This window comes from Odocoileus virginianus, chromosome 6 (genome assembly GCF_023699985.2).
Source record: "Odocoileus virginianus isolate 20LAN1187 ecotype Illinois chromosome 6, Ovbor_1.2, whole genome shotgun sequence".
NCBI classification, from domain to species: Eukaryota; Metazoa; Chordata; class Mammalia; order Artiodactyla; family Cervidae; genus Odocoileus; species Odocoileus virginianus.
Window position 1 is genome coordinate 12,262,898 of NC_069679.1, and position 27,666 is coordinate 12,290,563.

A 27,666-nucleotide genomic window follows, 5' to 3' on the forward strand; every position below is an offset into this window, starting at 1 on the left:
AGGCGACCCTAGGCACAAGCAGCCTTTCTCCTCTTTTCTGATCCCAACCGGGTGAGCCCAAGATGCCCCGGATCCTGCGCCACCCTCAGTGCGCAGGCGGGCCAGCATTCCGCATTGCCCCGGGAGACGGAGTCCCGGTGGGGACGGATGGCCCAGTCTCTCCCCACGCTCACCTCCGACGTGGTCCGGCTAGGGATGCGCTGCTACCGCAGACAGGTCCAGAGGCTCGCGACGCGTCGCTCCAATGCGGGGATCCGCTGCCTCAGCCTCAAGGTTATCCCGACTGCGGGCCGCCGCAATCCCTCCGCCGCCCCGCCTCCCATCCAATCCTGGCTCCCGGCTCTCAGGGCCCCGCCCCTCTGCGTCCTCGCCGGGCACAGTCACCTTCAGTAGGAAGTGCCGCGGGGGCGGAACGGGAGAATCAGGTTGCCCTTTGAGGGAGGACTACTTTCCGTGGCGGAAGGACACGAAAAATAAAACTCGCAGCACTGAAGATAATTAGGGCCCAATGGGGAAGCGGCGAGACAGGAGGACCCGCCCTCGGAGCTCTGGAGACCTCCTTCCCAGACCCCCCCGGCGCCCGGGCCACCTGTTGCGGCCAACTTGGAATGCTGGACCAGGTCTTCTTTTGACCCTTGGCCCAGGCCACCCCAGCTGAGTGGCCCTGGCCTACCCAGATAGTTCCCAGATTTATGGGTCCCCGGGCAGCAATCCCCTGGCCCGGGTGCCCGCCCCAGCGCACGCCCAGAAGACTAAACCGAACAGTCAGAGATGGGGAGGGGGATGTAGACTCATGGGATGGTTGGAGGTACGGGCCGCCTTAGGAGGGGCTCTGGAAGGACACTGGAACGGGGGTAGAATGCGGGAGGGCGGGGAGAACGCGGGAGGGCGGAGTGTGCTAGGAGCGGGAGCGCGAGCGCGAGGCCCTTTTGTTCTTAGGGTTTAGAACAAAGAAGGACAAGCAGAGGCCATGTGAAGACTTTAGTAGGGACTGGAGTCCTGCGGAGCGAGTGCCTGAGAGTAAAAAGTGAATAGAAGGTATTAATATTAGTGCAGAACTGACCATTCAGGAATGTCAGAACGTTAGATCCCATAATCTCTGCCGAAGTAAGAATTTCTGTTTTCAACCTTGTGTATTTAAATCAATATTGTTGGAGCTTTTCTTGTATTTTTCCTTAAGGCATTTTCTGACTTCCTAGTGCTCACAGCAGTTATCAACGAAGCAACTGTTAACTCTTGCCTCCTTTCAGCCAAATTTTGAAAGCGGATACAATGTTAAAAATCTCGAATACTATTAGGTTCTTTGCTTTTCCTGGAAAAGAAACCAATGGGTGTGACCCGCTCAGGCAGACACCCTGCCTGTAGCTGAATCACAGGACTTCATTATGCTTTCCTGTTAGCTCAGATAAGCTGACAAAAAGTAACAACATTAATTTGTTTAAGATAAAATATTTTAATCTCTTCTATAAGCTGTTTCTGGTTCCCTCAGTTGCAGAGAGGAAGGGAATGCTTCCTTATTGAGGTGGTAAGAGCTCATGAAGTTGCTGAGGGAAAAAAAAATCATGCTTTACCAGAGGGAATCAGATTCTTCTCTATCCAGAGAAAGAGGGTGGCTTAAGTGGCCATATTGGCCCATCAGCTAAAGATGAACAAAGTACAGTGTTGAACAACACTAGAGGGGCAACGTTCTGGCCCGTGCTGGACTATGTTGCATTTTAAAGATCTATATCTACATATATTCCCGTGATTGAAAAGCACATATATTAAACTGGAGAGTTGATAGCAAACTATTGCACTTCAGTTGCAGATTTTGGTCTTCCAGCAGTTACAAAAATGCTGTCCATGAATAACCAACAAGGACCTACTGTATAGCACATGGAACTCTGCCCAATATTATGTGGCAGCCTGGATGGGAGGGGAGCTTGGGAGAGAATGAATACATGTATATGAATGGCTGAGTCCCTCTGCTGTTCACCTGAAACTATCACAGCATTGTTAACTGGCTCTACCCCAATACACAATTAAAACTTTAATAGTTAAAAAATATATATATTAATGAAACTTTCACAGACACTAATGGACTTTATTTTTGCTCATATTAGATGCATAGTGAAAATCTGTCAGAGTTTAAGGTGATTGTGCTGAGAAGCAGCTTAGTATAGAAGCAAGCATGGGTTCCATCACATTTAGTTCCAATTCCACTCACTAGCCCTATAATCATATCCTGTAATTTAGTGTGAGTCCAGTTCCTTAAACATAAACTGCAGACAATTCTAGCTCCATCGGGTGGGGTTTGATAGTTGATGTATGTGAATGAGTATAGCACAGGGCTCAACAGGCATCCTCTGAGAACTCACTAGTTCTGGAGGTTTTTCCTTGTGACTAGTGCCAGAACATTGGTCTCAATTCAGTTAACTGGGTTTGCCCTTCTCTGAACCATCCTCCTGAAATGAACCTTTATTCCTCTGACCCAGCAACAAGTAACCCCAGGACTACAGGAAACTGGGGAGGCTGAGGGAGGATACAGACCCCCCCCCCTCCACTTAAGTTAGGCTCTGCTTCCATCCATTCCACTGTGCCCACAGGCTAGCAGGATAGGAGGAGTGGCCGCTAGGTTCACTGGACTGAGGTGTAAGTGAGTGAGAGTGTAGACTGCTGTGTTTGTTACCTGTTTGGATTTTCAGCCACAGAATCACAGAATCTGGAATTTAACTCTTGATGGTCATTTGGACTCCCTTGCAAGGTAGGTGTGTCAGCAAACAATCTCCGAACAAAACTCTAGAGCCTAAAGACAAGCTTTGGCCCTGGTGAAGAAGGTAAGGTTACAGGTTTTACCATTAAGTGACCTCTTGGCCTCTGCCTGAAACAGCAATGTTACTTCTCTCAGGCCAACACAGGTTTCCAGGGCAGCCCACTGGCCTGGATGTCAGATTTAAAAGTGCACTTTGGACTTCATGTACCCTTTCCAATCTACTATTAAAAAGTAGACTTTTTAATTTCTTCAGTGCCTTCCTTCCAATTCCCAAGATCTCTTCAGGCCCACCAGGGTGACAGAAAACCTTAATTTCTGAGTTTTCCCCAAACAAATCCTGTAAGGAAGACAAGGTTGACCTTTTGGAGTTAAGGGATAAAGAGAACAGGTTGTCTTTTGGGGAAAGGAAAAGATTCATGGAGGAGGAGACTTAGAGGGCTGTTACCACAGAGATGGGCACTAGGAAGCCCATTCCAGGGGAAAGGGACAGTAAACAAATGTTTTCTGAATGCAACTGTGTCTCTCAGTTCCCCCTCCTGAGGAAATGCCTTACCAGCACTAAGAAAAGGGAGATTCCTGAGGAGTCCTTGTTCATTCCAGGTCATCTCACTGCCTCAGTCAATAGGCCCTCCAACAGTTTTTCTCCAGCCCAGAACTGTTACTAATCACAGGACAAAGCTTCCTTAGGGTGGGTCGGTCCTATCCACCAAGCCACTCCCATGGAGGCCTGGGCACTCTCTTTTCCCTACAAGCGTAGCCAGAGCTCAGACTCCTTATGAAGCAAGTGAAATGGTAAGCAGACCCCAGTGCCCCAAAGTAATCAAGATTTAGAAGACTAAGAAAGCTATCAGTGGGATTTCTATGAAGGTCCGGTGGTTAAGAGTCTGCCCTTCCACTGCAGGCAGCATGGATTCAACTCCTGACTGGGGAACTAAGGATGCCGCATGCTCCTTGTTGTGGCCAAAAAATAACATAGACTAGAGAAGTTTTGCCAAAAAAAAAGAAAGGCATCAGCAAACAATAGATCAAATGCCCCCTCCCTAGGAAGTCCTCCTGCTGCAGTGCCATCATAATCCACCTTTTCCTTGACACCGTATTTTAGTCTCCACCTCCAAGCTCACTGGCTACCAGCTAACTGGACCCACGTCTCCTTGGAAGAGCATAGCTAGGACAAAGACAACTTTGGTGTCTCTTGATAAAATAATTTTTGTAGGCAAAAAGGGTGACGTCTTTGGGCCCACTGGAGGGTGACTCTGAAATAGCTGTGGAAAATTCTATATTCCAGAGACTGCTGCCTCTTCAAATGAATTGCTTTATTTTCCCCCACCCCTCTTCTGGGGGAGAAGGGCTCTGAAGGAATTATATGACCCCTGAAGCTTCCTCCCCGCCACTCCCAAACTGATCCCAGAAGCTGAGACCTCCATCTCAGAATCCTTCCTATGAGAAGCTGGTAAGTAACCCGGTTATGACTCAGCACCATACTCTTCCCTTCTTCTCCCCAGAATGAAAGGCAGAATCCAGAAGGCTCCTCCCTACGGATGGCCACATTCTCACCACAAACTGAGTCATGGCCACGCCCTGCCTGGAAAGTGGAAAATTACTGAGAGGGAAGTGGAAGGCTAAACTCTAGGAGTTTTAAGTTTTCAATCTAGAAATCACAGCCATCTACTCTCCACCTGGAACTAATTGAAGAACAGTTGTTTACACATCCCTAGCCCTAACACAGCATGTCCAGGTCTAACCGAGTAAAGCTGCTTGAGTCCAGGACTACGTGGAAGGTAGGAGGCAACCATCAACCTCTGTGCATAGTGTCTGTACTGGCTTTGGTGAAGGAGGATCTCCTGCTCAGACCTGGCTTTCACAGGCTCCACCACCCCATCTCCAAGGCGGCCAGGCCTGGGTGGGAGAAAGGGGCAATCCTTCAACTCCCACTCCAGGCTGTAGGAGGATTCCCCTCCAGAAACTCAGTGCCCCATGCAATTTTCCCTGCAATAAAAGCATTCTTGTTAAAGGAATGCTGCGGGTTTTTATTAGGCTTGTTTTACGGTGTACATGTTTTTAATTTTTTCAGATATGGTTATATGGCTTTCAGACTTCTCAGATTCAAAAAGTCCTATTGCTACTATGTAGAACACTATAAAATAGAATATTTAATTTCATTAGTTTTATTGGCATTAAGAGACTATTGTGCATATGCTATTAAGAAAGTGATTCCCATGAGGCCAGTTCAGGTTTTTTTGTTTTTCTGGTAACACACATTTTCTGTTTATTACTTCTCATTCCATCATTTGCTAGTACTCGTTTTATCAGATGCCACTGATAAGAACTGTAAGAAATGGTTACAAATGAGAAAAAAAAAATCTATCAACAATTTCTGAAAGTTGAACAAAAATGCTGTCTAGCCAAGCACCTAGGTTCAATTGCTGGAACACTAGTAGGAGCAGTTAGAGAATCCCTACAGAAGTAAAAAAGTGTTAAGAGCTCAGGTCCTGGAGTTGAGCAACTCTAGTTAAAAACCCAGCATGGCCACTAACCAGTCGGGAGATGTTACCCATGTTATTTAAGATCCCTTTAAAAAAACCTATCTTCCATCTTTGTTGTCAAGTTTAAATCAAAAAATGATGTAAAGTTTGAAAGGCTACATAGCACAGAAACAGAACAGCAGTTCTGGAGTCAGGCTGCCTGTCACTAGCTATGGAATATGGACATATTGCTTATCCTTTGTGTCTGCTTTCTCATCTACAAAATGGGAATAATGGCATCTACTTCATAGGCTTGTTTACAGAATTATTTTAGTCCGCATGTGTACAACACTTACAACAATACCAAGAACATAGTAAGTCAAGGTATTAGCAAAGTATTAAAAGCGCTTAGCATAATGCCCAGCACCTACCTAATAAGAACTGAAAAATGTTATCTCTGAAAAAAACTATCTCTGATACTATACAGATGAGCTTCAAGGGTCCTTCAAGGAGGCTGGAATTTCAGTTAGGATGGACTGCCTAATGGGGGATTTCCAGGTGGCTCAGAGGTAAAGACTCCACTTGCTAACGCCCGAGATGTAGGTTTGATTTCTGGGTCAGGAAGATCCCCTGGAGTAGGAAATGGCAACCTACTCCAATATTCTTGCCTGGAAAATCCCATGGACAGAGAAGCCTGAGGGGCTATAGTCCATGGAGTCACAGGGAGTTGGACACAACCAATGACTAAGCACACACCCATAATGAAAGACAACAGGTAGTCTAGTACAGGCCGTATAAATCAAGAAGCTGTAACCATTTTTAGAAAGTCAATACTTGAAAGTCAGGCTTGTTTAAAGCTTTTTGTAGTCTCTGTGCTTATATTCCTGTTTTTCTTCATTAACAGTTCGTAAAACTGGCAATATCCAACTTGTCTCTTAGAACTTTGGGGTTTTAGGTACATGGAGCACAGCTTGAAGGCCAGAAGGTTGGCAGTGAGAATTTCAACAAGGAGATGGCTTTCACTGAAAAATTAGATGTTCAGAGAAACAGCTGTCTTCTCTCACATTGCTAACTTTGAAGAATCTGGATTTTGTTTCATTAAAGGAAACTGGATTTCAAGTTAGAGAGCTGTCAGCTCTCCCTCCACCTCCCTTATCCCAAAGAAATAGCTGGGAGGAGGAGGAGGAAGAGAGTAGGGCCCAGCCACCAAGATATAGTGCAAAGGAGAGGATAGGTTTTGTGCAGAAAATAGAGGTCCTAAAGATAGGAAATCTGAGCTACTGTGGCCTCAATAGTCCTTTTAAATCTTGAAGAGGAGTCACCAGTGATATTCTGTATCATTCTCAGTTTGTGTCATATGCATAAGTTTCCTTTATCTAATCCGTTGAATAAAATGTTGACAGATCTATAGGATACTATACTAGATGGACTTAGCTTTGACTCCATCCAACATAAATAGTCCCAGCCCCCATGATGTTCCACTCTCCCCACCCCTACCCCCATTTGAGGGCTTGGGGCAGCAGGTGCTGGGCCAAGGCTAGTCAGACCACAGTGATCATATCCAGTCCACAGCACCTTCCATTTTATTGTTTTATTTACAAACAGGGTGAAGTTCAACTGGGAAAACCGGGGTAAGGAGTCAGTCTGGGCCATCCAAATGTGGAGTGGTTCCTGGGTCAGTCTCCACCATGAAGGCCGCCTCGTCTACCTTTCTCCTGCCCCTTGGTAATGGCCCCTTGAGTCCTCAGGGCAGACTTGTCTGCTGCTCCTGAGCCCTTCTATGAGGGCAGATGGATCCTGGGGGAACAGGGGTGGTACGAGGGCTGGGGGCCCCCTCAGTTTGTGTAAACCTGAGTTCCGATCACACGCATGATTTCCTTCTGTATCTTGGGGTCCTGAGTATTAATGTTGGCATCGCCCACCTGACCATCCTCATATCTGCCAAAGATAATGCAAACGTGAGCATAAGAGGGAGCCCAATCCCAGAATAATGTCAACCCATGGACCTGCATTTAGGGGTGTGGCCATCCCATCCCAGAACAAAACCCTTTCTTGCTACTCTTTAGGGTAGAAGAGTTTATCTGGTTTACTCTAAATAGACCTTGATTTATACCCATCCTCATCCTCCAAGGGGAAAGTCCCAGTTCTGGCTCTACTCAGATAGCCAGGGACGTCTCCAACAGAAACAGACTTTCCCAGTAGTCCATATCATTGTGCTCTCACCCTCACTTCTCCAAGTAATTCCCAAGGTACCCTCCTAGACTTACACAAAGAAGAACCGTGTGCAGACATGGTCGGACACAGGGCACACCCAGATGTTCCCATGCTTCTGGAGGTCCTTAGATGTAATCACTAGGAAGAGAAGGGCCAGAAGTTATAGGTACAATGCTTGGGTCAGAGTCCAGGCGGGGGGGTGTGGGGGGTGTGGGGAAGGTAAGATGCTTCAACATCACCCTTGGCTGGATCATGTGCTAAAGTGGCACCAGAAATAAAGGTGGGCACCCACAAAAACAGGGACTGGGTGAGCTACCTACCTTCACAAAGTGCTATGCAGTTTAGATTCCGACTCTGCAGGAACCTTGACTGAATGGATCGGGTCTAGGAGAGAACAGAGCCAGGTAGATGGTTATAGTTTTCCCTAGAGAGGTGAGTTAACTGGTTGTAGTTAGCAGGGTGGGGACTGGGATATCCTGGGCTTCCAGCCGCTTCCCAAAATTTCTGATTTTCATAATCTGTCTCGATGAGTCCAAGCTTCCATCTTTACATTTTCATGTCACTGGATTTAATAAACTCAGTCTCTGAACTCATACTCATGACTGTAGCCACAAATGACTCTGGAAATGGGTTCCTCTTAGAACGTACCTGATTGCTTGACATGATCTATAAGCCACCCACCCTCATCACTACCAATGTTTCCCCATCCATCTCTGTATAGCCTAAACTTATCCGAGGGGGTGTGTCCTGCCTCAGTGGAACAAGGGCAACTAATAATACCTGGGGGATGGTATTCATTCTGTTGTATCTCTGGACGAGCTCATCTTTGGAGGGCATCCTGTGCTGTCCTTTTCCCATTCCTGTCACAGAAAAACAAGCCAGTTCATTCACCCATTCCTTCATCAAATATTTACTAGTGCCTACTATGTGCCAGGCACTGGAGCTAAAGACACTTGGTGACATAGCAGTGAAATAAGCAAACAGTATATCTGCCCTCACAGAATTTAGCCTGATGGAGATTACAGGAAAGGAACAAATAATTATGACACAGCATGGTAGGGGTTATGATGGGGATGATACAGAGCACTAAGTAAGCCAGAGAAGGGGAACTAGCCTAGCCCACAGGTTTGAAGAGGGCTTCCTGGTGACAGCTAGGCTAAGAACTATTGAATTAGGAAGAGTTAGCTAAATGAAAAGGAAGGAAGTGTTCTAGGCCAAGATAACAGGACATGTAAGGCCTGGAAGAAAGACACAGTAGTGTACCTTAGTTTGTATGGAGCATGGTCAATGGCAGAGAAGTGATGAGAGATGAGGAGGGGAAGAGGTAAGCTAGGATAAGATCAAGCAGGCCTTGCAGGCCATGTTAAGGCAACCAGAGTTTATCCTGAGAGCATCAAGGAATCACTGATGGATTCTGAGATAGGGAGTAAGAGGTGAAATGAGCAAGGAATGAGGGGCCTAGGAGAGTGGTGACATCAACATTTCAGGTCCGATGCCAGGCTGAGTGAAATGAGTGGAAGAAAGCAAGCAGAGCACGTCATATCTGCTCCAGTTTCAGTGACATAAAGAGCTCTGACCAGAGTCATTCAGACTAAAGGGAGAAGGCAGAACAGGCAACTGATGAATCATTTTACACAGGTAACCACAATGGCAACTACCCTGAAGAGTCCTGCTTGCTTCAGAGTGTCTTCCCAGACTTGAGGAAGAGGTATCAATTTACTTGCTTTCATCTTTTCGAAATCCATAAATCCTCCACCATCCTTAACCCTCATTGAACAGCCCTGTTTATAACATTTAGAGACTCACTCTGGACTCTTCCTGTTTAGATATGAAACAGTGCTTGTGGGCCCCTATTCCCAACTCTTTCTGTCCCATGATTAGGACTCCAGTCTCTGTATTCAGCTTTGTCACAGGCCCAGCCTTATCACGGTAAGGGGTGAGTCTGTGTATGTGTGTATGAGACCGTGAGACCAGAGAGGGAGATGAAGATGGGAAATGATGCTATTACTGCAGACCAGAAGCAGGGTCACCCTGGCACTTTCTATTATGACTAACTCCACTCTGCTGCAAGTCTTGGTTTTGTGGTAACCATGGTATAGAAGCAAGGATGATAACCACTGGACTGACATTCTTCACTACTCAGGCTGTCAATTCATCATGCACTCACACTGAAGCCCCATGACAGATTTATGGCTTGAATAAAAGTTAAGGCAATGAGAACCTCAAGATTTGAACTGCCAATTTCCTTCTCCTATAGGAATGCCCACCATCCTCTGTTTCCAACTTCTTCATTAGCCTTAACTAGGTTCAGCTCTGCATCCAAACATGATAACCTTCTCAGCCTGGGTATTTCAGTGCATGGTTCTGAGTAAAATTCCCATTTAGGTTCTACCTCAGAGGCTGAGAGAACAATCTGATTTCTATGGCTGGTCTTAGAGGTGGCCCTTCTGATGTAATTCACATCTTGCTCCATCCCAGTCCTGCCGTGCACTGTGCTGACTGTAATAACCCTGATCATCTTCTCTCGGTTTCCTGGGCCCAGACGCACTGAGAACCCAGAGGCCACAAGACTCCCGGTTGCACGGTGTCCAGAGTATATACTTGTGACAAGTTTCTAAACATGACTGAACAAACAGATGGGGCTTACCATCTCCTTTCCCACTCTTCCTCATTTTAACCTGCACACTATGGCCAAGTCTTTAGAGGCTCCGCTAGTCAAATGGATGCTCTCTATTTACAATGACCCCTCAGAAGGGACCTGGATACCCTGAGGAAAAATACAAAAAACTAGAGCGGAAAAGGGTAGAAGGAAACATACAAAGAAGACAGAGTTAGTTATATGCTATAAGTCAGACATTTACACACATCCCATCCAGAGTTAGAGACTCTCACATATCCATGGGGCCCTCAGAAAATCAGTTATTCAAGCAAAGCCTGCCCTGTCAGTCCAATATAATGATAAGAACACTCTCACATATCCATGGGGCCCTCAGAAAACCAGTTATTCAAGCAAAGCCTGCCCTGTCAGTCCAATATAATGATAAGAACACTGGCCTAAAAGTCAGGAGAACTGGATTCCAGTCCTAACTCTGCTAGTTAGATCCCTGTGACCCAAGAAAGTCATTTAACTTTTCTGTGTATGTACTTTATCTGAAAAGTAGTAAGAGACTGAACAAAATGAACAAAATGTAGCTATCATATAGCTACAATAGAAAAACATGGTATTTTGTATCTAAAATCATCCTTTGGAGGGAGAAGGATGGTGCCATATGACGTTTTTACATAATCAGTAAATGAAGAAAGTTAAGAAGTCAATAGAGATTCCTAGCTCCATCTGATAACTAAAGGTATTCAGGCACTCAGTAGTAAACAAAGGCCAATGGGAGAGGAGAATAGGGAAAAAACAGACAACAAAAAAGATTTTTGTGGCCACCAGAAGCCAGGAGACTCACTATTTAAAATAAGGGATTAATTTGAGAGAAGCGTAGGCTGGGACAAAGATAAAAATTGCGGTATCTAGACAAAGCCAAGACTACCCCAATCCCACCCCCACTCTGGACTATAGGCACACAGAGTAAGATTCATTCACACATTCAATAAATATTCACTGGGCACCTACCCTTTGTTGATTACTCATAGACATACTATCATTTGTTTAACAGGACAATGAACTAAGAACAGACGTAAGAACTAAAATATTATCAGTGACTTACATCTAAATGCTCCTAACCCTATCCCAATATCTGCCTCCACTTGGGAGATACCCACTATTCTGAAATTTAGGTTGTTATTTTTCTTCTTTTTCCTTTAGTTTTATCACACACACACACAGCTAAATAATTTTGTCTACTTTTGGGCAATATAAAAAAGGCATCATATAGTAGTCCTTTGCCTTTTGCCTTTTTTTTTTTTTTCAATTCAACCATTATTTACTTAACATTTTTTCCATGTTGCTGAATGCCACTGTTGGTTCACTGTCATTGCTGAATAATAATCTATTGTCAGAATAGATTATGATGTATTTATCCCTTCTCCTGATGATGAGTATGAGTTTTTTTTCTAAGATTTGTTGTTGCAAAAATACTATACTTTGGGTGCACATATTCAGAAATGAAAATGCTTGGTTGCAGGGATAATATCTCAAGCTTTATGAAATGTAACACCAAACTGTTTTCCAAAGTGACTGTACCAATTTATATTCCATAAGCAATAAAAGATATCCTGCTGATCTACAACCTTTGGTACAATCAGAGGTATTACTGGATTTTTTAATTCTTGCCAATCCACATAGGTGCTAAATGGTATGTCATTTTGGTCTTGCCTTTACTTCCTTGATTAATAGAGGCTGAGTAGCTGCTCATATTTTTGGTCATTTCTTCAGTGACTTGCCTGTGTTATTTGCCTGTTTTTTAATTGGGTTGTCTTTTTCTTATTTGCAAGAATTTATAATGCACTTTTATTACTAATCTTTTGTAGTTATATGTGTTGCAAATGTCTTCTCCTAGTTTGTAAGATGCCTTTTTAAGGTGTCTTCTGATGAACAGAAACTTATAATTTTAATAAAATCAAATTTACCAATCTTTTATGATTTTTTTTCCATTTATTTTTATTAGTTGGAGGCTAATTACTTTACATCATTGCAGTGGTTCTTGTCATACATTGACATGAATCAGCCATGGACTCACATGTGTTCCCCATCCCGGTCCCCCCCACCTCCCTCTCCACCCGGTCCCGCTGGGTCTTCCCAGTGCACCAGGCCCGTGGTGCACTGTTTCATGCCTTTTGTGATTTGTAATTCCATCTTTTTGTATTCTCTGGATGATTCTGCTTAAGATTGGGATAATTTGTTCTTTTCAGTTTGACTTAAGATCCACTTGTAAAATTACCTGGATTTGGCAAGGTTTTTGTTTTGTTGTGAAAAATTTAAACTACTATTTCAATGTCTTTTATGTTAGAGCTATTCAGGTTTTCTATTATCTTCTTGAATCAGTTTTGTTAAGTTCTATTTTTTTAGGGATTTATCCATCTTGACAAAGTTTTCAAATCATTTGCATAAAGTTGACAGAATTCTTTTAGCTTTTAAAATTTTGGGACTTCCCTGTCAGTTCAGTGGTTAAGACTCTGGGCCTCCAATGCTGGAAATGCAGGCTTGATCCCTGGTCAGGGAACTAAGATTCCACATGCTGTGTGGTGCAGCCAAAAAAATAATAATAGTAATAAAAAGTAAAAAAAAATAAAACTTTGCTATATCTATAATTATGTTCCCTTTTTTATTCATATTATTTAATGCTGCTCTTTTTCTTCTTAATCAATCTACCCAAGTTTATCTGTTTTGTTAGTTCTTTAAAAGAACCATCTTTTGGTTTTTTGGGGGGCCTGTCTATTGTACCTGTTCTTATTTCATTAATTTTGATTCTTATTTATATTATCTCCTTTCTCCTTCTTCGTTTGGTTTATTGTGTCATTAGAGACCTTTCCATCATAGTTCTGTTATTCTGGAGCTAAGTGTTCTTATTTTTGTAACAGTTATATTAATGGAGAATACTAAATCTATAAAGAATCTAGCACTGGCCCCTTCATATGGTAGACATGAGACTATATGGTGGCTTTCTCTTATACAAAGACTATACAGAACCTGAACTGAAAAAGACTGAGAAGAACTCAGATATAAACTTGTAACAATGAGAAAGCTAAGTCAGATTTCTTTTCTGAGCTGGACAAAGTGGGACTCATCTCCTAACTAGAATCTGGATGTTGCTCATACCTTATCCTTGGAATAAAATGCTTCCTCTTGCCTTCAATGTGACTAATCTAATAGTGTATAATTACACACAGTTTAAATTTTAAAAAGTGGTTGACAGGGAGAACCATGTCTCCAGAAATATAAGCCAGTGGAAGGGACTCAAGACTTCAAGTGCACTCATGTATCAACTCGCACCCATGTGTGCACATACGCAATCTGACAGGCTGTTGTCAGCACCGAAAACGTGTTCTCCAGAGTCTAGAGTCATCTCCCAGCAATTCCTTAACCCACTCCTAGGGCTAAGGTCCCACAGTGAAGGGTTTTATTAATGGAGAAAAGGGTATCTATGAGAAAGGGAGATAATTGGCCTCACCATAGAAATAATCTAAATTCCTATCGAAAGAAAGAAGAAAAAGATTATGTATCCACGACTGGGGAGAGAGCTGACACAGACCAAGTATCCATGATGGAAGAGGAGACAGCATAGGTTTATGTATTCACAAAATGGATGCAATGAGGCAATGTGGCCAAAGATTATTTCTTACCTGAGTATCCAAAGGAAATACTGGAGATGGGGCTCAGGTAGATGCCTTTGCCATAGGCTGCTCCATGCAGCTTGCAGGGAAACACCAGGATGAGCAATATGAGCCTGGGCCCTCCCATGGCTGTGTATTAGGCAGCCACAAGGCTTATCCAGCCCTCTGTCCCTCCATTTAATCTTCTCACTCATTCAGATAACTTTAGGCACCTACTCCTGAAAAGCTGATTAGCTGAAAAGTGGATGCAGGTTAACACCTTTGCCTATGAAATACTTGATTCCTTGGAGAGTGATGAGTGGCATAGCCACTGAGTCAGTTACTCAGAACCCACGCTCTTGCCATAGGCCTGGGTACATATGTAGATCCCTGCCCTCTAAAAAGGAATGCAGAACAGGCAGCCAGAAAGAGGAATAATAATCACTCCTTGGAGTCTTGCAGGACAAAGAAATAAGTCTCCTATATCAACTCTCTGACTGAATAGTCACATATATTGAAAAGCTCTAACAGGTTCGTTGATCACAGTGATTGCAATCAGCAATTTCTATTTCTGCCTACAGCTATATTCCCACTCCTAAAAACACAGCCTCAGGTCAAAATACAACCACCATATTCATTCTATATATATAGTTTCAACTTCCTCCCTAGGAAAGCCTCACAGGAGGCTAGGTTTGAGGATGCCGAGGCAAACACAGTTGAGTACTTTAGAGCAGACTTCCCCAAAACGAGTGGGGCAGGGAGAAGGTGGAGAGAAAGGGAAAAGGAGCACAGCCTCACCTGCAGTTTGGTGTAGGATGCATTGACCAGCCCATTGCGCAGGATCGAATGCCAGTTCTCAATGTGGGACCCACTGTAAGGCAGTGTAGAATACATGTCTCCTCATGGAATGAAATTCCCAAGAAAATTCCAAGACTGCCACTCCCACCCATTCTCACACACACAGGACATGAAGATGGACACGGATGAAGCTAGCGATGGACATGCACATGGATATAGTTATAGGCATGGAAGATTGTGTGTATGGCTAACCCTTACATCTTAATATCCAGGCCTATCTTCTCTTCCACGCTTCAAACAGTCCCATCCTAAATCCTCAATTGCTGGTTCAATATTTTCATTTGCCTATCATCCTGATAGTTCAAATTAAACAAATTTATCTCAAACTCAATGAGTTTATCACTGATCCCAAATATGGCTTCCAATCATGACTTCACATCTCTTAAGTTACTCAATCTATTTTTTTTCTCTCTTCTCTCAAAATCAGGCATAAATTGCTGATTTTCTTCAAAGCAGTTTTCAAATCTATCCCTGCAATCTACCTTCAACCACATCTTTTTATATGTAAATGTAATTTCTCCTCAACTACATCCTAAGTAGCTTAAGATTAAAGACCATATCTTAAGTATCTTTATCCTCTATAGCACCTACCACAGTAACATTTAATACGTTGACTGACTGGTTGATGGACGTAGGTCATACAGACTCCTATCCCTCAAGTGAACTTGCCCCCATCCCCCCATTTTTCTTGCCTTATCCAGCACCCAGCCCCAGCCCTGCCCCACTCCTCACTGGAAGGCAAAGGTGCTGCCATAGAGCTTCTTGGCGGTCCGGAACCGAGCCTCCTTGGCAGGAGGGCTGCTCAGCAGGAGGAACTGGTGTGAGGTGTGCATGAACTTCAGCTGCTGCCCAGGGTGGGGGTGGGGCCAGGAAAACAGAACAGAAATGGGAGATCAGGGAGGGAAAGGTTGGGGATAGGGAGCAAATTAGGCTTGTACTGATCCCAAATAAAGGAAAAATGCATTGGCCCAAAGACTACTGTTGAAGGACAAGTATAACTAGGCAGGTCTAGGACCAATGTGATTAGCTGGTTTGGAGCCCCTCTTTGCCCCTCACTAGAAATTCAGAGCTTAGACGAAGAATGGTCACTTACCCTGCTGAGAGGTAGTTTGACAATGTGCGACCTGTTGCTAGAGATGATCCTAGGATAAAACAGAGAAAAAAAAAAAAGGACAGAATAAACATGTGGTTAAGTTGCTCAGTTGTGTCCGACTTTTTGCGACCTCATGGACTATAGCCCACCAGGCTCCTCCATCCATGGGATTCTCCAGGCAAGAATACTAGAGTGGGTTGCCATTTCCATGTGGTTAGGCCATCCTAAACAAAGCAGCAGCCTTGCTCTGTCCCTTGGAGAATAAGCAAGGATTCCAGGGTTATTTGAACTATGAAGCCAGGACACTACTGGATATTCCTGTGGGTGGCAATGTTTGTGTACAAAAATGTAAAAGAAGTTACTGACCAGAGACCAGCTAGTTACTGGGTAAACAACAGATGAAAGAAAGAGAGGGGTGGGAGGTGGGCTGCTACATCCAGGGAGAGAAAAGTAAAGAAACAAAAAGAAGAGCATACGAGGTCAGCTACCAAAGAAAATTAGAGAGGTGGGTCTGTGTTAGGATGGTGACAACTTACATTTGGGATTTAGAACCTTAGCACAGGGGCTCAGGAGCTGTCCTATCTGAGCCCAGAGAAAGACTGAAGGCTCTCAGAGATGGGGGAATGGACAGTTATTGTCGGAGCTGCAGAAGAAAACAGAAGAAACTAGAACGAACTTTGTGAGAATTCAGGGACATACTGGCCTGTATGTAGGCTGAACTCAAGAGGACAGGAGAGAACAAAGGCATGAGCCACTGAGGACTCAGCAAGGGGCATGATCTCTTAGAGTGGTTATCTGGTTGGCTGTGTGCTTCACTCATGTACCTGTAATGCCATCTTGAACGGTCTACGCCTGGTCATTCCTCATGCTAAAAGGGAGCATAGTGCACTGAAAAAGTACTAGTATCAAAGGCTGACCTGACAGAGCAAAGTAGGCTAGAAAGGGAAAGCTATGCCAAGAAGAGAAAACAGAAATCAAGGTCAGGGAGGGAGAGCAGGGAGTGAAGGGAAGTAGAAAGGAAATACAAGGTCAGAACCTTTGCTCAGAGAAGGGAGTAGTGATAGTGCTCCAAGGCTCTGGACAGTCAACATCAACAGGGAAGGGCGTGAGATACAGAAAGGGAGTAGATAGAAGGAGAGAGACCTCTCTGCAGGCAGAGAAAATCTAACTGAAATGAAGTGTTAATTCCTATAGGCAAGCAGCACTCAAAAACCTACTGGGAAACAAGAAACACTAAAGAGAACCTGAAACATTGTATTAGAACTTCTGGGGTTTTTGTTGGATCCCAGTTCCTAGCCAAACCAGATATATCAATAAAACCCCAAGAAAAAGCAGCCATAATATCTACAATCTTAGGAACGATGTTGAAACCACCTCTAAGAGAAGGTATAGGCTCCATGTCTGATACTATGCCCCATTCCCCCAACTGCTGAAGGATGAACCATTCTACTCATACCACTGCAGGAGAGGATGGGCCAAGGGATCCAGCTTGTCCATCTGCTTCTTGATTTCCAGGTATGAGCCCTGTAAGACAAGGGCCGTAAGGTTATCTCCCAGAAGAGGTGGGAGCCCTCCCACTTTCAACAGACTATCAGGGCCGGGGGCAAGGTAGGCACTGAAGACCACACCAAACCAAGAGGAGATGGGGTTCCCACCCTCAAGGACCCGTCAGGCTGGGAAAACTCATAAATAAATATGAAAATGACTGAAGATGCTTACAAAACAACATGCAGGTGGGTCTCCCTCATTTTATGCAATTCCTACAGCCCTAAAAAGTTGATTATAAATCAAAAAAAATAAATAAGTAAATAAAATCAATGTCCCAGAAAGATCAGGCTAAGGAATCCTGTGGTAAAACTACATAAAACAGAGTTCTTCTGACAAATAAATCATCCCTCCTAGGTGTATGTTATGTGTTAATCTGAACTGTGATATATAGGATTTGCTGAGAAGAGGCCCACCTGTAAATGTGAGTACAAATGAATGTCTATTCATGCAGAGATTGCAGACGAGGGGTGGGGAAGTCTGGTGAGGGACAGCCTTGAGTCAAAGGATGGTCACTGCTCCATGTGGCTGCCCCACCCCTAGAAGGATAGAAGATGCAGGCCCCTGGGTCTAGTTCCTTACCTCCAAGCCCCCCTCCTCACCCTCCCAACCCTGGACAGAAGTCCTTCCCTAACTTCTCTAGTGCCCTAAGAATTACGGAAAAAAAATATTAAATAGGAACAACTTGTGACGGAATTAGCAGCAAAGGAAAGGTCGAGAGAGACATAAGAAGTGAGAAATAGGAGTAACAGAGCTAACAAACCAGAGAACAAAGACTAGAAAAGCTAAAGAGGGAAAACTAAAGAGAATACAGTGAGGAATTTGAATAGCATCTCTAAATCTTCACTCCACTCCAATGAATTTCAAACAGAATAGGGCACTTGAGTGGGCAGGCAGGGGACAGGCAGAGGACAGAATACCTGGGTCATCTCCCGGATGGACATCACACTATCCAGAGCTTTCTGCAGTCGCTCATAATTCTTCTTCTGTGGGGAATCAACAGGGAAAGAAGAACCAGGTGAAGAAAAGTGGAAGAGAGTAAGATGTGATGAAAAAGAGGGCCACATGTACAAAAGAAATCTAAGCCCCAGGGAAACAGCATAGTATGTCATGAAAAGAACACAGACTTAATGTCAAAAAGTTCTACAATCACATGCCAGTTCTCTTTTACCAGCTGAGAATAACAGGGATAAGTTACTTAACCTCTTAGAACCTCAGTATCCATGTACATAAGTAAAGATAAAAAGTCCTCACTGCCCTCACAGGGTTAGTCATTTAAACTGAAGACTAACTAACATGTAAAGAACCTGGTACTGTGCCTGACATGCAGAAATGAGCAACTGAGCAGCGCTGTGCTAGACACGTGTGACGGCTCTTTCAGCAGCTGTCAACTGTCCATCGGGAAATGAAGTGCCCAAACATTTAACTGAGTGTTATTCTAGGTATGTATGTGAAGGTATTTCTAGATGAAATGGCAGACTGAGTAAAAGAGACTGCCATCACTATTAAGGTGGCTCATCTAATCAGTTGAAGGCCTAAATAGAACAAAATAGCTGAGTAAACTCCTCTGGCCTGATTGCTGGGACATGGTCTTTTCCTGCATTCAGACTAGAATTGAAAAATCAGCTCTTCAACCTCAAGTCTGCTGGCTTTTGAACTGGAACTTACAACATCAGCTCTCTTGAATTTCCAGCTCACCCACTACTCAACCTGGTACTTCTCAGCCTTCATAATCACAGGAGCAAACTCCTTACAGTAAATTTCTTTCTCTATATATCTCCTATTGTTCTGTTTCTCTGGAGAACACTAAGTATTACAATATTTTATATACATTATGTCTCATTTTCATAATAATAGATATTATCCACTTTTTACAGATAAAGAAATTGAGGTTCAGAAAGGTTAAGTGATCTGCCTAACACCATTCAGGTGTCAGGGAGCAGCAGAACCTCAAATGGAATAAAGGTCTGTCTAGCTTCAAAGTGTGTATTATTCCCACATAACTAATATTAATTTGTCTCCTTGTCTTCTGAGAAACTCAGAAGTTAACCTTATATTATTAGTTATGTTTAGCTACTTATTCACTAAACAGTTAAATCTTAGGGTTCAAGAGTTCCCAAGAAACAAGTGTGCCATTTCTTCTGTCCCTTTATTCCAAGTTGCTGTGTACACTAGAATGACAGCCTACAGTCTCCCACTGTCTTTCACCATTTCTGTTCCTTAGTCCTGACTTTCTTCCCAAGCAACTATACCTTAGGGTTAAAGGCCAGAGTCTTGGGATCAGTGGGGTCCACCACAGAGGGATAAGGCTCAAAGATGATGCTCTTTCTAGGGGACTCCAAAGCTGCCCTACACATGGCCACCAGCAGATCCACCACCTTAGGAGAAAGGAAAGAAAGGGGACAAAAGCGAAACGATTTCACAGGGCTGGGAGTTGTACAGTATCCAGCATAGGTCTACCTTCTGGAGGCGCTCGGTATTTCTCCTTTCGAAAACAAATATAAGGGACAGAGGGGGAGTTTTGGATAGCAGATGTGAGCTATTATGTATAAAATGAATAAATAACAAGGTCTTACTGTATAGTACAAGGAACTATACTCAATATCCTGTGATAAACCATAATGGAAAAGAATACGAAAAAGAATGTACATATATATGTATAACAGAATCATTTTGCTGTGTAGCAGAAACTAACGCAGTATAAAGTCAACTATATTTCAATAAAATAAATTTTAAAAACTACAAATTTTTTTTATTAGAAAATACAAGCTTATCATAAAAATTCAAGAACAATGTTTAAAAGAAAGATTAAAAGAAGACAAAAACCATCCCCTTGACCCCAAATCTCATTCTTCACATTAACTACTGCAAAGTTTGACCTGTATTTTTCCAAATATTTTTCCTAAAGGAATTGTTATTTTATTATATAAGCAAATTTTAAAGAATTATATATACTGTTATATTTTTTTATTTATATATGTTATAATTCTCTATCCATAAATAATAGCTATATAGTATTTCTACTGTAAGAACAAACCATCATTTCTTTAACTGGACCTTGTACAGATGGGCTTGTATCTATTTTTTCTTTTTTCAACAATTATAAACAATACTAGGGAATTCCTCAGCAGTCCAGCAGTCTAGAGGCCTCTGAGCTTTCACTGCCTAGGGCATGAGTTTGATCCCTGGTCAGGGAACTAAAATCCCACAAGCCATGTGGCGCAGCCAAAACTTAAGAAAATATTTAAAAAAAAAAAAAAACAAAAACCCACTACAGTGAACGTCCTTACATAGGAAAGCATTTCTGGAGATTAAAGTCCAAGCAGTGAAATGGCTGTGACTCAGCCATAAATGACCCCAATTCCCCAGCAGCTCTTCCATCCCCCATACCTCCGCTCCAGTGGCCACCTCCTCTGCGGCTCCGGACATGACTCCCAGCGTGTAGAAGGAGAAAACGCACAGCTCACGAGTACAGACGGCTGGCTGAATGGACATATTAAAGAGATGAAAAAAAAAAAGAGATGGTGGTGGTGTGCAATAAGAAGGTGTCATAGGGCAAGAGGGACAATTCTGACCTCAGACAACTCTAGACTGATAGTCACATATCCTCATCTTTCCAAATGGGACTGCTGAGACTTGTTTTTGGAGAAAAACTATTACTTCCAGAGTCTCAGGGAGTATGGACAGAATTCTACCTTTACCACAGATCCAAGAAGAAAGGAAAAATGGAGAGATGAGGAACTAATGGGTCTTAGCTAACAGTGTAAGAAAGAGGGTCACAAAATAGAGGTGTATACCTTGAGCATGGACCCATTCTGGAAGACATGCTGCTCATCACATACAACACAGTACTCATTCAATGTTGGGATTCTCTGCTCTGCATATTTCATGATCTGGGGAGAGAGGAGATTCTATTAAGCCTTTTTTTGGAAGTCAAGACCCAGATATAGGAAACAATCTGAACTTCCTTTCTATTACTCTCCTACCTCCCAGCCCTGTGCCTAAGGTAGACTGTATTCTTGGGTCCTGCACTTAATTAAACTGATGGCCCAACTCTGGAAGACTATATATAATGAAAATGAGACCAGCCATGGCAGAAGAATTGGGTTAAGATTCTCCCTTCTACTACTTAATACCGTATATAACTTGAGGCAAGTTAACTTGAGCCTTGGTTTCTTCATGTACAAAATGGACATTACTCACTTTACAGAAGTACTGAAATTAAAGAGATGATTTCTGTAAGAGTATTTTATAAACAGTAAGAAGTACTAATCAAACTATTAATATTATTTGCAGTAATTAGATTGCCCCCATGTGACAAGTGAGTTTTCATTCAGTCCATGATCAGATGGCGCCGGGGGTGGGAGCTGGGGTGGGGGTGGTGCTGAGAAGCCATGTTTAACTGCCTAGGACAATCAGCCTATAAAATGATCAAGACCACAAATAAAACTGCTGGGAAGAAAGCACAAATTCAGAGCTCATGCGGCAATATCATAAACTATTTTTTACACAATCTGTCTTAAAAGGCTTTCACAGTCACATACACTGTCCGTATAAGTCAAATTGTTCCCATTTCACAAACTTTCGAGATCGTAAATGGACACGCAAGGGCATTTGTTCATTTAACACAGATTTGTTGAATGCCTACTACTTCCCTAGCTCACTGAAATGTATCCTTTATTATTCAATAACATAAAAGACTATCCTCTCAGACCCTATAGTCCAATAGGGGAGATGTGGTATGTATACAAATTAATTACAATTCAAGGCAGCATATAGTACCTGACACATTGGAGCTATATAAAACAAAAAGTGTCAAAAGAATTCAGTGAGAGGAAACACATTTCCACCTAATACATTTCAAGTAATAGAGAAGATTTTAAGAAAAAGTTGGCATCTGAGACTTGATTACAATAGGCAGATATAGTGAGGAATGCCAGTAGAGGGAATGACATGAACAAAGATATTGGAGATGCAAAAGTGAAACCGTGTCAGGAAGATAATGAGGTTTTAAAGAGAAGCAAATGACCAGTAGCGGCTAAGCACTGAAGTTTGTGAGGAAAAGCGAAGCCCACTTGAGCAAGGACGTGGGGGATTATAAGAAAATCAGCCTCAAGTCTTCTCTTATCTTGGCACTAGTGCACGTAAAATTTGCAGTGCATCATTTGGCACTTGATCCTAAGTGGTACATAAGTGTTGTCTTCCCAATAATGCTATAAGCTTCTTGAGGGTGGGAACTAGGCCTTTTCTCCTATTCACACAACACTCAGTATAGTTCTGAGAACAGAGGATTTTAGGAAATGTTTGCTAACTGACTGAAGAGTTGGGAGATGTTAAGGGATCAGATGGGTCAGAAAACAGTGGAAAGGCTTTGGAATGAAGCTTTGGACTTGATTACCTGAACAAGGAATCCATATTCCAGAGTGGGGATGTTCTTGCAATGACCACTGACCTGATGAGAGTAAAAAAAAACATAAGGCTTCATGAACCTCCTAGGAAGCTGGTGACTAAAAACACCTCACTCGTGCCCATTACCTACAATTATCCTAAAGTAGCTAAGCCCCAGCTCTGCTCAATCTAAGTAATCCCCAAACTGCAGGGAAGACCTTTAGACATTTTTGGCAAAGGCTCTTAGAACAGGCTCACCTGTCCTTAACCCTTTTCAAGGTAGATATAGAATGTTTGTCAAGTAGCTGACTACCAAGTCCTAACTATAACCTAACAAAATTAAACATAACATCTCCCTGGGATGCCCAACTCCAGACTTTGCTCCGTGACATACTATCATAGAAGCATGCTAGACTATGTAGGTATAAATTCACAACTATTAAAATATGTGTTCCATTCTACTGATTCAAGATTCATGCCCAGATTTGGTTTATGATGCCTGGACAACCAGACTCCCACCCCATTTTGAGAAGCTGTATTCCACTTCCCCTCCCACCCTCTGACACCAAGTCAAACCCTCCTCAGCCATGTACCAAAGGAGAGGTCCGTGCTGGGGGAGGGAGGCCCGCGTGCTGGGGACACAGGAGACCTGCCTGGGGGCTGGGAGGGTAGCCAAACACCTCCACTTTGGGGTTCTTCATAGTGCAGGAGATGGAACGGTTCATGAGGCGTCCAACTCGAAGGTCTGGTACACCCAGTTTGCCTTTCAGCATGGAGTCCTGTATGATAGGGAAACTGGGAGACCTGAACAGAGAGTAAAGAGAAGTGATGAAACTGAGGATTCGGTATGAGCCCTAGAAGCCTGCAGGGACTTCCCTGGTGGTCCAGCAGTTAAGACTCTCCAGGGGGGCCTGCATTCGATCCCTGGTCAGGGAACTAAATCCCATATGCCACACCACACAGCACGGTCAAAAAAAAAACACAACTCCTCTCCAAGGAAAGTTCCATTGGATCAAACTGTCAAAACAACTAGATCACTACACGCCAGGTTTTATGTCATTAAAGCCTAGGTCATTCTCTACAGCATCTAGGCCAGCTAAGGAATGATACCTTGGAAAGGATACCCGTTTCACTTGCTCAATGTGTGTGTTGTCTATATTAATATATAGGTGATTAAACTACTAGGTAAGAAATAGTTGGACCCCAAAGAGCCTACTGTCTGACTGTCTATCAGTACTGGTACCTGGAAAACTACAACTCTGGGTTTGTATTTGCCTTTGGGAAGATCAGAAGGCTCACAGTGCAGGGAAGGGGAGAATAAAAGTCTGGGATCAAAGAATGCAGTAATATTTGTTTCCAGAACCCAGGTAATAAATCAATGAGCTCTTTCATAAGAGCAAGGGGCTGGGGCCTATTAGCTCTGCCTCTGTCTCCTTAGGATAGGGAATAAGGGTGAGGGTCAAAGAAAGAAAAGATGGAGAAATTAGTACATATTTCTCCAGACACCATGCACTAGGTACTATATTTTACATAAACAACAAGGTATGATTCCTGGGTCGGAGTAGAAGGGTAAAGACACATAGGGGACAGGATCATGCGGATAGTATTAGTTGTTAAAGGTACAGAATTCAGAGAACCTAGGGAGAGGACAGAAAAAGTTTACATAATCAAGAAGGTGGGGTGAGGGCTTAGAAGAGATCACTGTGATTAGAGACAACCAGCTCATGGAGAAACACTTACTTGGGGATGGGTGAGAAGATGCTGAGGCCAGCTCGGAACTTCTTGATGGTACCACTTGCCTTGAACCAGCTGTGCCTCTTCTCCTGCTGGGTCTTTAAGAAATCGTTGCTGAGATGTTTCCATTGTTGGGATGTAAACATACCCAGGATTCTAAAGAATCACAGAGGAAGAGACTTAGAAAGCTCCAGCAGGGGAATCCCAGGTCAAGAAATTGGACTATGAAAGGCAACTAATCTAGAATTCAGGCTTAGGGGCTGCAAAGCTAGTTGGTTTAGGGAACTGTGTGTGTCCCAAGAGCCCTCTAATATAATCTTAGCACATGGATATGTATTGTTCTAAAGTGCCTCTTGACCTTAGTGGGTAAATTCTCACTCCCTTACCTAGTCTAATGGACCAGAAAAATTCTTAGATGCTTTGCCTTTACAGGAAAATCTCAAATTTGAGTCTTCAAAGGCTGTGAACCTGGCAATTTATTGCCAAGAAGAGCTATACCGAAAGTGAAACAGAAGTGGTGGAATAGAGGTGAGTACTACCCTTGGCCTTGTGAAAGGTGAAAAAAAGGACAAGGAACCTGAAGAGTACTGATACTGTTAGGCAAAACATTACAATCCCAAATTTATGGTTTCCAACTTGACTAGTCTTGTCAGTTCTTTCACTTGTCCTTGATCAGTTCTCTCTAGCATTACTCTATTACTGTAAATCCTTATCACCTTCTTTAAGCTCCTAACTTTACCTACAACTGATATTCTTTCTTCTCAACAGAGAAAACTGAAGCCATCAGATATCATCTTCCATGATTTTACAACCTTACTACAAGATCTATTTCCATTCCCACCCTCACTGTGATCCCGCCATCCTCTGGAGACAAGCTGACTCTCCTCTCAAGGACCAGTTGCTGTATCTGTACTGTAGATCTCAGGCCCTTTGCCGGGACTTTGATCTGGCAATTCCTCCCCTTTCCTGGCAGTTCCTTTCCCCACATCTACAAAAAGTTCCAAGTTTCTTTATTTCAACCTAGCCACCCCCAATCCTCATCCAAACTTCTTAATCCGTATTTAATTGTTTTTACTTTGTGGCCAATCATTTACTTCTCCAGAACACTTACTATATTCTGGTTTCTACCTTTGCCATTTCACTACAACTGCTCTCACCTTGATGGTAAATCCAACGGAAACTCCTAGTTTTCCTCTTACTCGTCCTCTCTGGCATCTGGCGCTCCTTGTAGAAATGTTCCTCCTTGCCTTCTCTGACACTGTTCTCTTCTCATCCTTCTCCAAGCTCTCTAACCTACCTTCAGTGTTTCTTCTTTCTCTACCTATTCTTGGCATTTTTTTCTGGGTTAAGGTGTTCTGCCCTTGACTTTATTTTCTTCTCATTCTATCTAGCTCTTCTTTGACATTCTCATATTCTACACTGGATGCAGTTCTCACCTGTACACTGCAATCTATCTTCAACCTGTACCTCTCCTGTAAGTATCAAATCTACATATCTTTCTATTGAGCAGCTCCACTGAATATCCTAAAGTTACCTTTAAACAATATCTTTAAAATGGAACTGTCTATCTTCATCCCACGAACTTGTTCCTCTTCTTAAATTCTTATTTAAATGAGTGGTATTAAAATTTACCCAGACATCTAGGTTGGAAACCTAAGAGTAATATTTCTCTATTCCTTGGCTCTTATCATATACAACATAACCAAATCAGCCTTCAAGTCTGACTTTAAACATTGCAAATCTTTCTAGTCTATCTCTCGTCTGTACTCATATCTACAGTCGTACTTTGGCTCATCATCTCACATGTGAACTTCTACAAATGTCTCCTACTAAAATAGTTCTGGTCTCTTGTCATACTCCTTCTATCTATGCTGCACAATGCTACCAGAATGTTTTTTTAATAATTAAATCTGACCATATCTTTTCTTTGCCTAAAACCTTTCAAAGCTCCCACTGCCTACAAAACAAAACCAGAAGATCCTTTCTGATTTTACACTTCCTACACACATTGCCTCATGTGACTGCCCTTGCAAATGTTATTTACTCTCAGAGTCTGTCTACATGGACAACTCTTATACATCCCTAAAAACCATTAATCATCTCCCTTTCTTTTTTTTTATTAATTATTTTTATTTATTTTTTGGCCTTGCTGCGTGGCATGTGGGATCTTAGTTCCCTGACCAGGGATTGAATCCGCATCCCCTGCATTGGAAGCACAGTCTTAACCACCTGACTGCCTGGGAAGTCCCTCATCTCCCTTTCATATTTCATTCATCTACCTGCCACCAGACTGACTTACACCTTCCTCTGTGTTCTTTCTAAACTTTACATTTTCACTTGTATTAGAACAAGTATACACTGGACTATATTTAGAACTTGACTGAGTTCACGTCTCTTTATATAGCAAATACTTATTGAGCAAGGTGCTCAATACATTTAGTAAACTAAAACTGTCCAAAATCCTAGGGCTCCACTCTGAGGAAGTGTGATGGGCATAACTCTAATTCCAGGGTTGTGTTTTCCTTTAAATGCTAAGTACTGATGAGCCTTACCTCTCGCCTCCAGGAAGCCTCAGGGCATATACCCCAGAAACACAAGCTCCCCCGCCTAACCATAAACTGGACTCACCAAATTTATTTTAGTCTTTCTTGGGCACATGTCAGAAATACACTTTTGGAAAGAAGCATTCAAGAGTCTGCCTGTCCTATCTCTCTTTCCCTCAAATGTTCATAACCAGCAAGATCAAAGTTCTTACTTTTTCAACTGAAGACCCAGCCCAAATCCTTCCTTATTTGATGGCTGGAAAACCTCAATTGACGGTTCTGCAAAGAGAAGAAAAAGCTCCTACTACATATACATGTCTATCCTCCTGGGAGTCCAAAGCCCCAGTTCAGTGGATTAGCTTCCTCAGATTTCAAGAGTACTCTAAACAATAATAATAGAAAATGAAAACCTCTGAGGCAGAATGTAGATTCTGGGAACTGTCTGACCAATTCCAAATATCCTCAACTTCTATAAGGAAGCTGAGGAGAAGGGGAAGAATAAGTAATATCAAGGAACTAGAGAAAACAATTTCATTAACCAAGAAAGTCTTTCAGGCATGACTATTAGGTGACAGTGGAGAAGGCAATGGCACCCCACTCCAGTACTCTTGCCTGGAAAATCCCATGGACGGAGGAGTCTGGTGGGCTGCAGTCCACGGGGTCGCTAAGAGTCAGACACAACTGAGCGACTTCACTTTCACTTTTCACTTTCATGCATTGGAGAAGGAACTGGCAACCCATTCCAGTGTTCTTGTCTGGAGAATCCCAGGGATGGGGGAGCCTGGTGGGCTGCCATCTATGGGGTCGCATAGAGTCGGA

At 43.0% G+C, this 27,666-nt stretch overlaps 1 protein-coding gene and 1 long non-coding RNA gene across 15 annotated transcripts in view; one reads left to right on the forward strand and one right to left on the reverse strand.

Moving 5' to 3' along the window:
* The window catches only part of PARP6 (poly(ADP-ribose) polymerase family member 6), a 59,856-nt gene that overhangs the window by 26,011 nt on the left and 6,179 nt on the right, over nt 1-27,666 (reverse strand). For 5 of the 14 annotated variants that reach the window (XM_070468774.1, XM_070468773.1, XM_070468776.1 and 2 more), the window contains 16 exons: nt 27,060-27,126; nt 24,311-24,460; nt 23,164-23,374; nt 22,581-22,634; nt 20,980-21,075; nt 20,573-20,665; nt 19,435-19,560; nt 18,103-18,168; nt 17,094-17,161; nt 15,638-15,686; nt 15,277-15,389; nt 14,485-14,557; nt 13,717-13,786; nt 8,209-8,288; nt 7,749-7,812; nt 7,482-7,566 (listed from right to left, as the gene is read on the reverse strand). In XM_070468774.1, coding sequence (XP_070324875.1) covers nt 7,482-7,566; nt 7,749-7,812; nt 8,209-8,288; nt 13,717-13,786; nt 14,485-14,557; nt 15,277-15,389; nt 15,638-15,686; nt 17,094-17,161; nt 18,103-18,168; nt 19,435-19,560; nt 20,573-20,665; nt 20,980-21,075; nt 22,581-22,634; nt 23,164-23,374; nt 24,311-24,460; nt 27,060-27,126 — 1,465 coding nt within the window. Of the gene's footprint in view, nt 1-173; nt 311-6,774; nt 7,153-7,481; nt 7,567-7,748; nt 7,813-8,208; nt 8,289-13,716; nt 13,787-14,484; nt 14,558-15,276; nt 15,390-15,637; nt 15,687-17,093; nt 17,162-18,102; nt 18,169-19,434; nt 19,561-20,572; nt 20,666-20,979; nt 21,076-22,580; nt 22,635-23,163; nt 23,375-24,310; nt 24,461-27,059; nt 27,127-27,666 lie in introns of those variants that run through there. The other 9 variants (XM_020894274.2, XM_020894273.2, XM_020894272.2 and 6 more) reach the window with 9 other exon arrangements.
* On the forward strand, nt 893-4,767 carry LOC110137711 (uncharacterized). The gene is made up of 2 exons (XR_002313999.2): nt 893-1,038; nt 4,255-4,767. It is a non-coding gene; the product is annotated as an uncharacterized lncRNA (long non-coding RNA).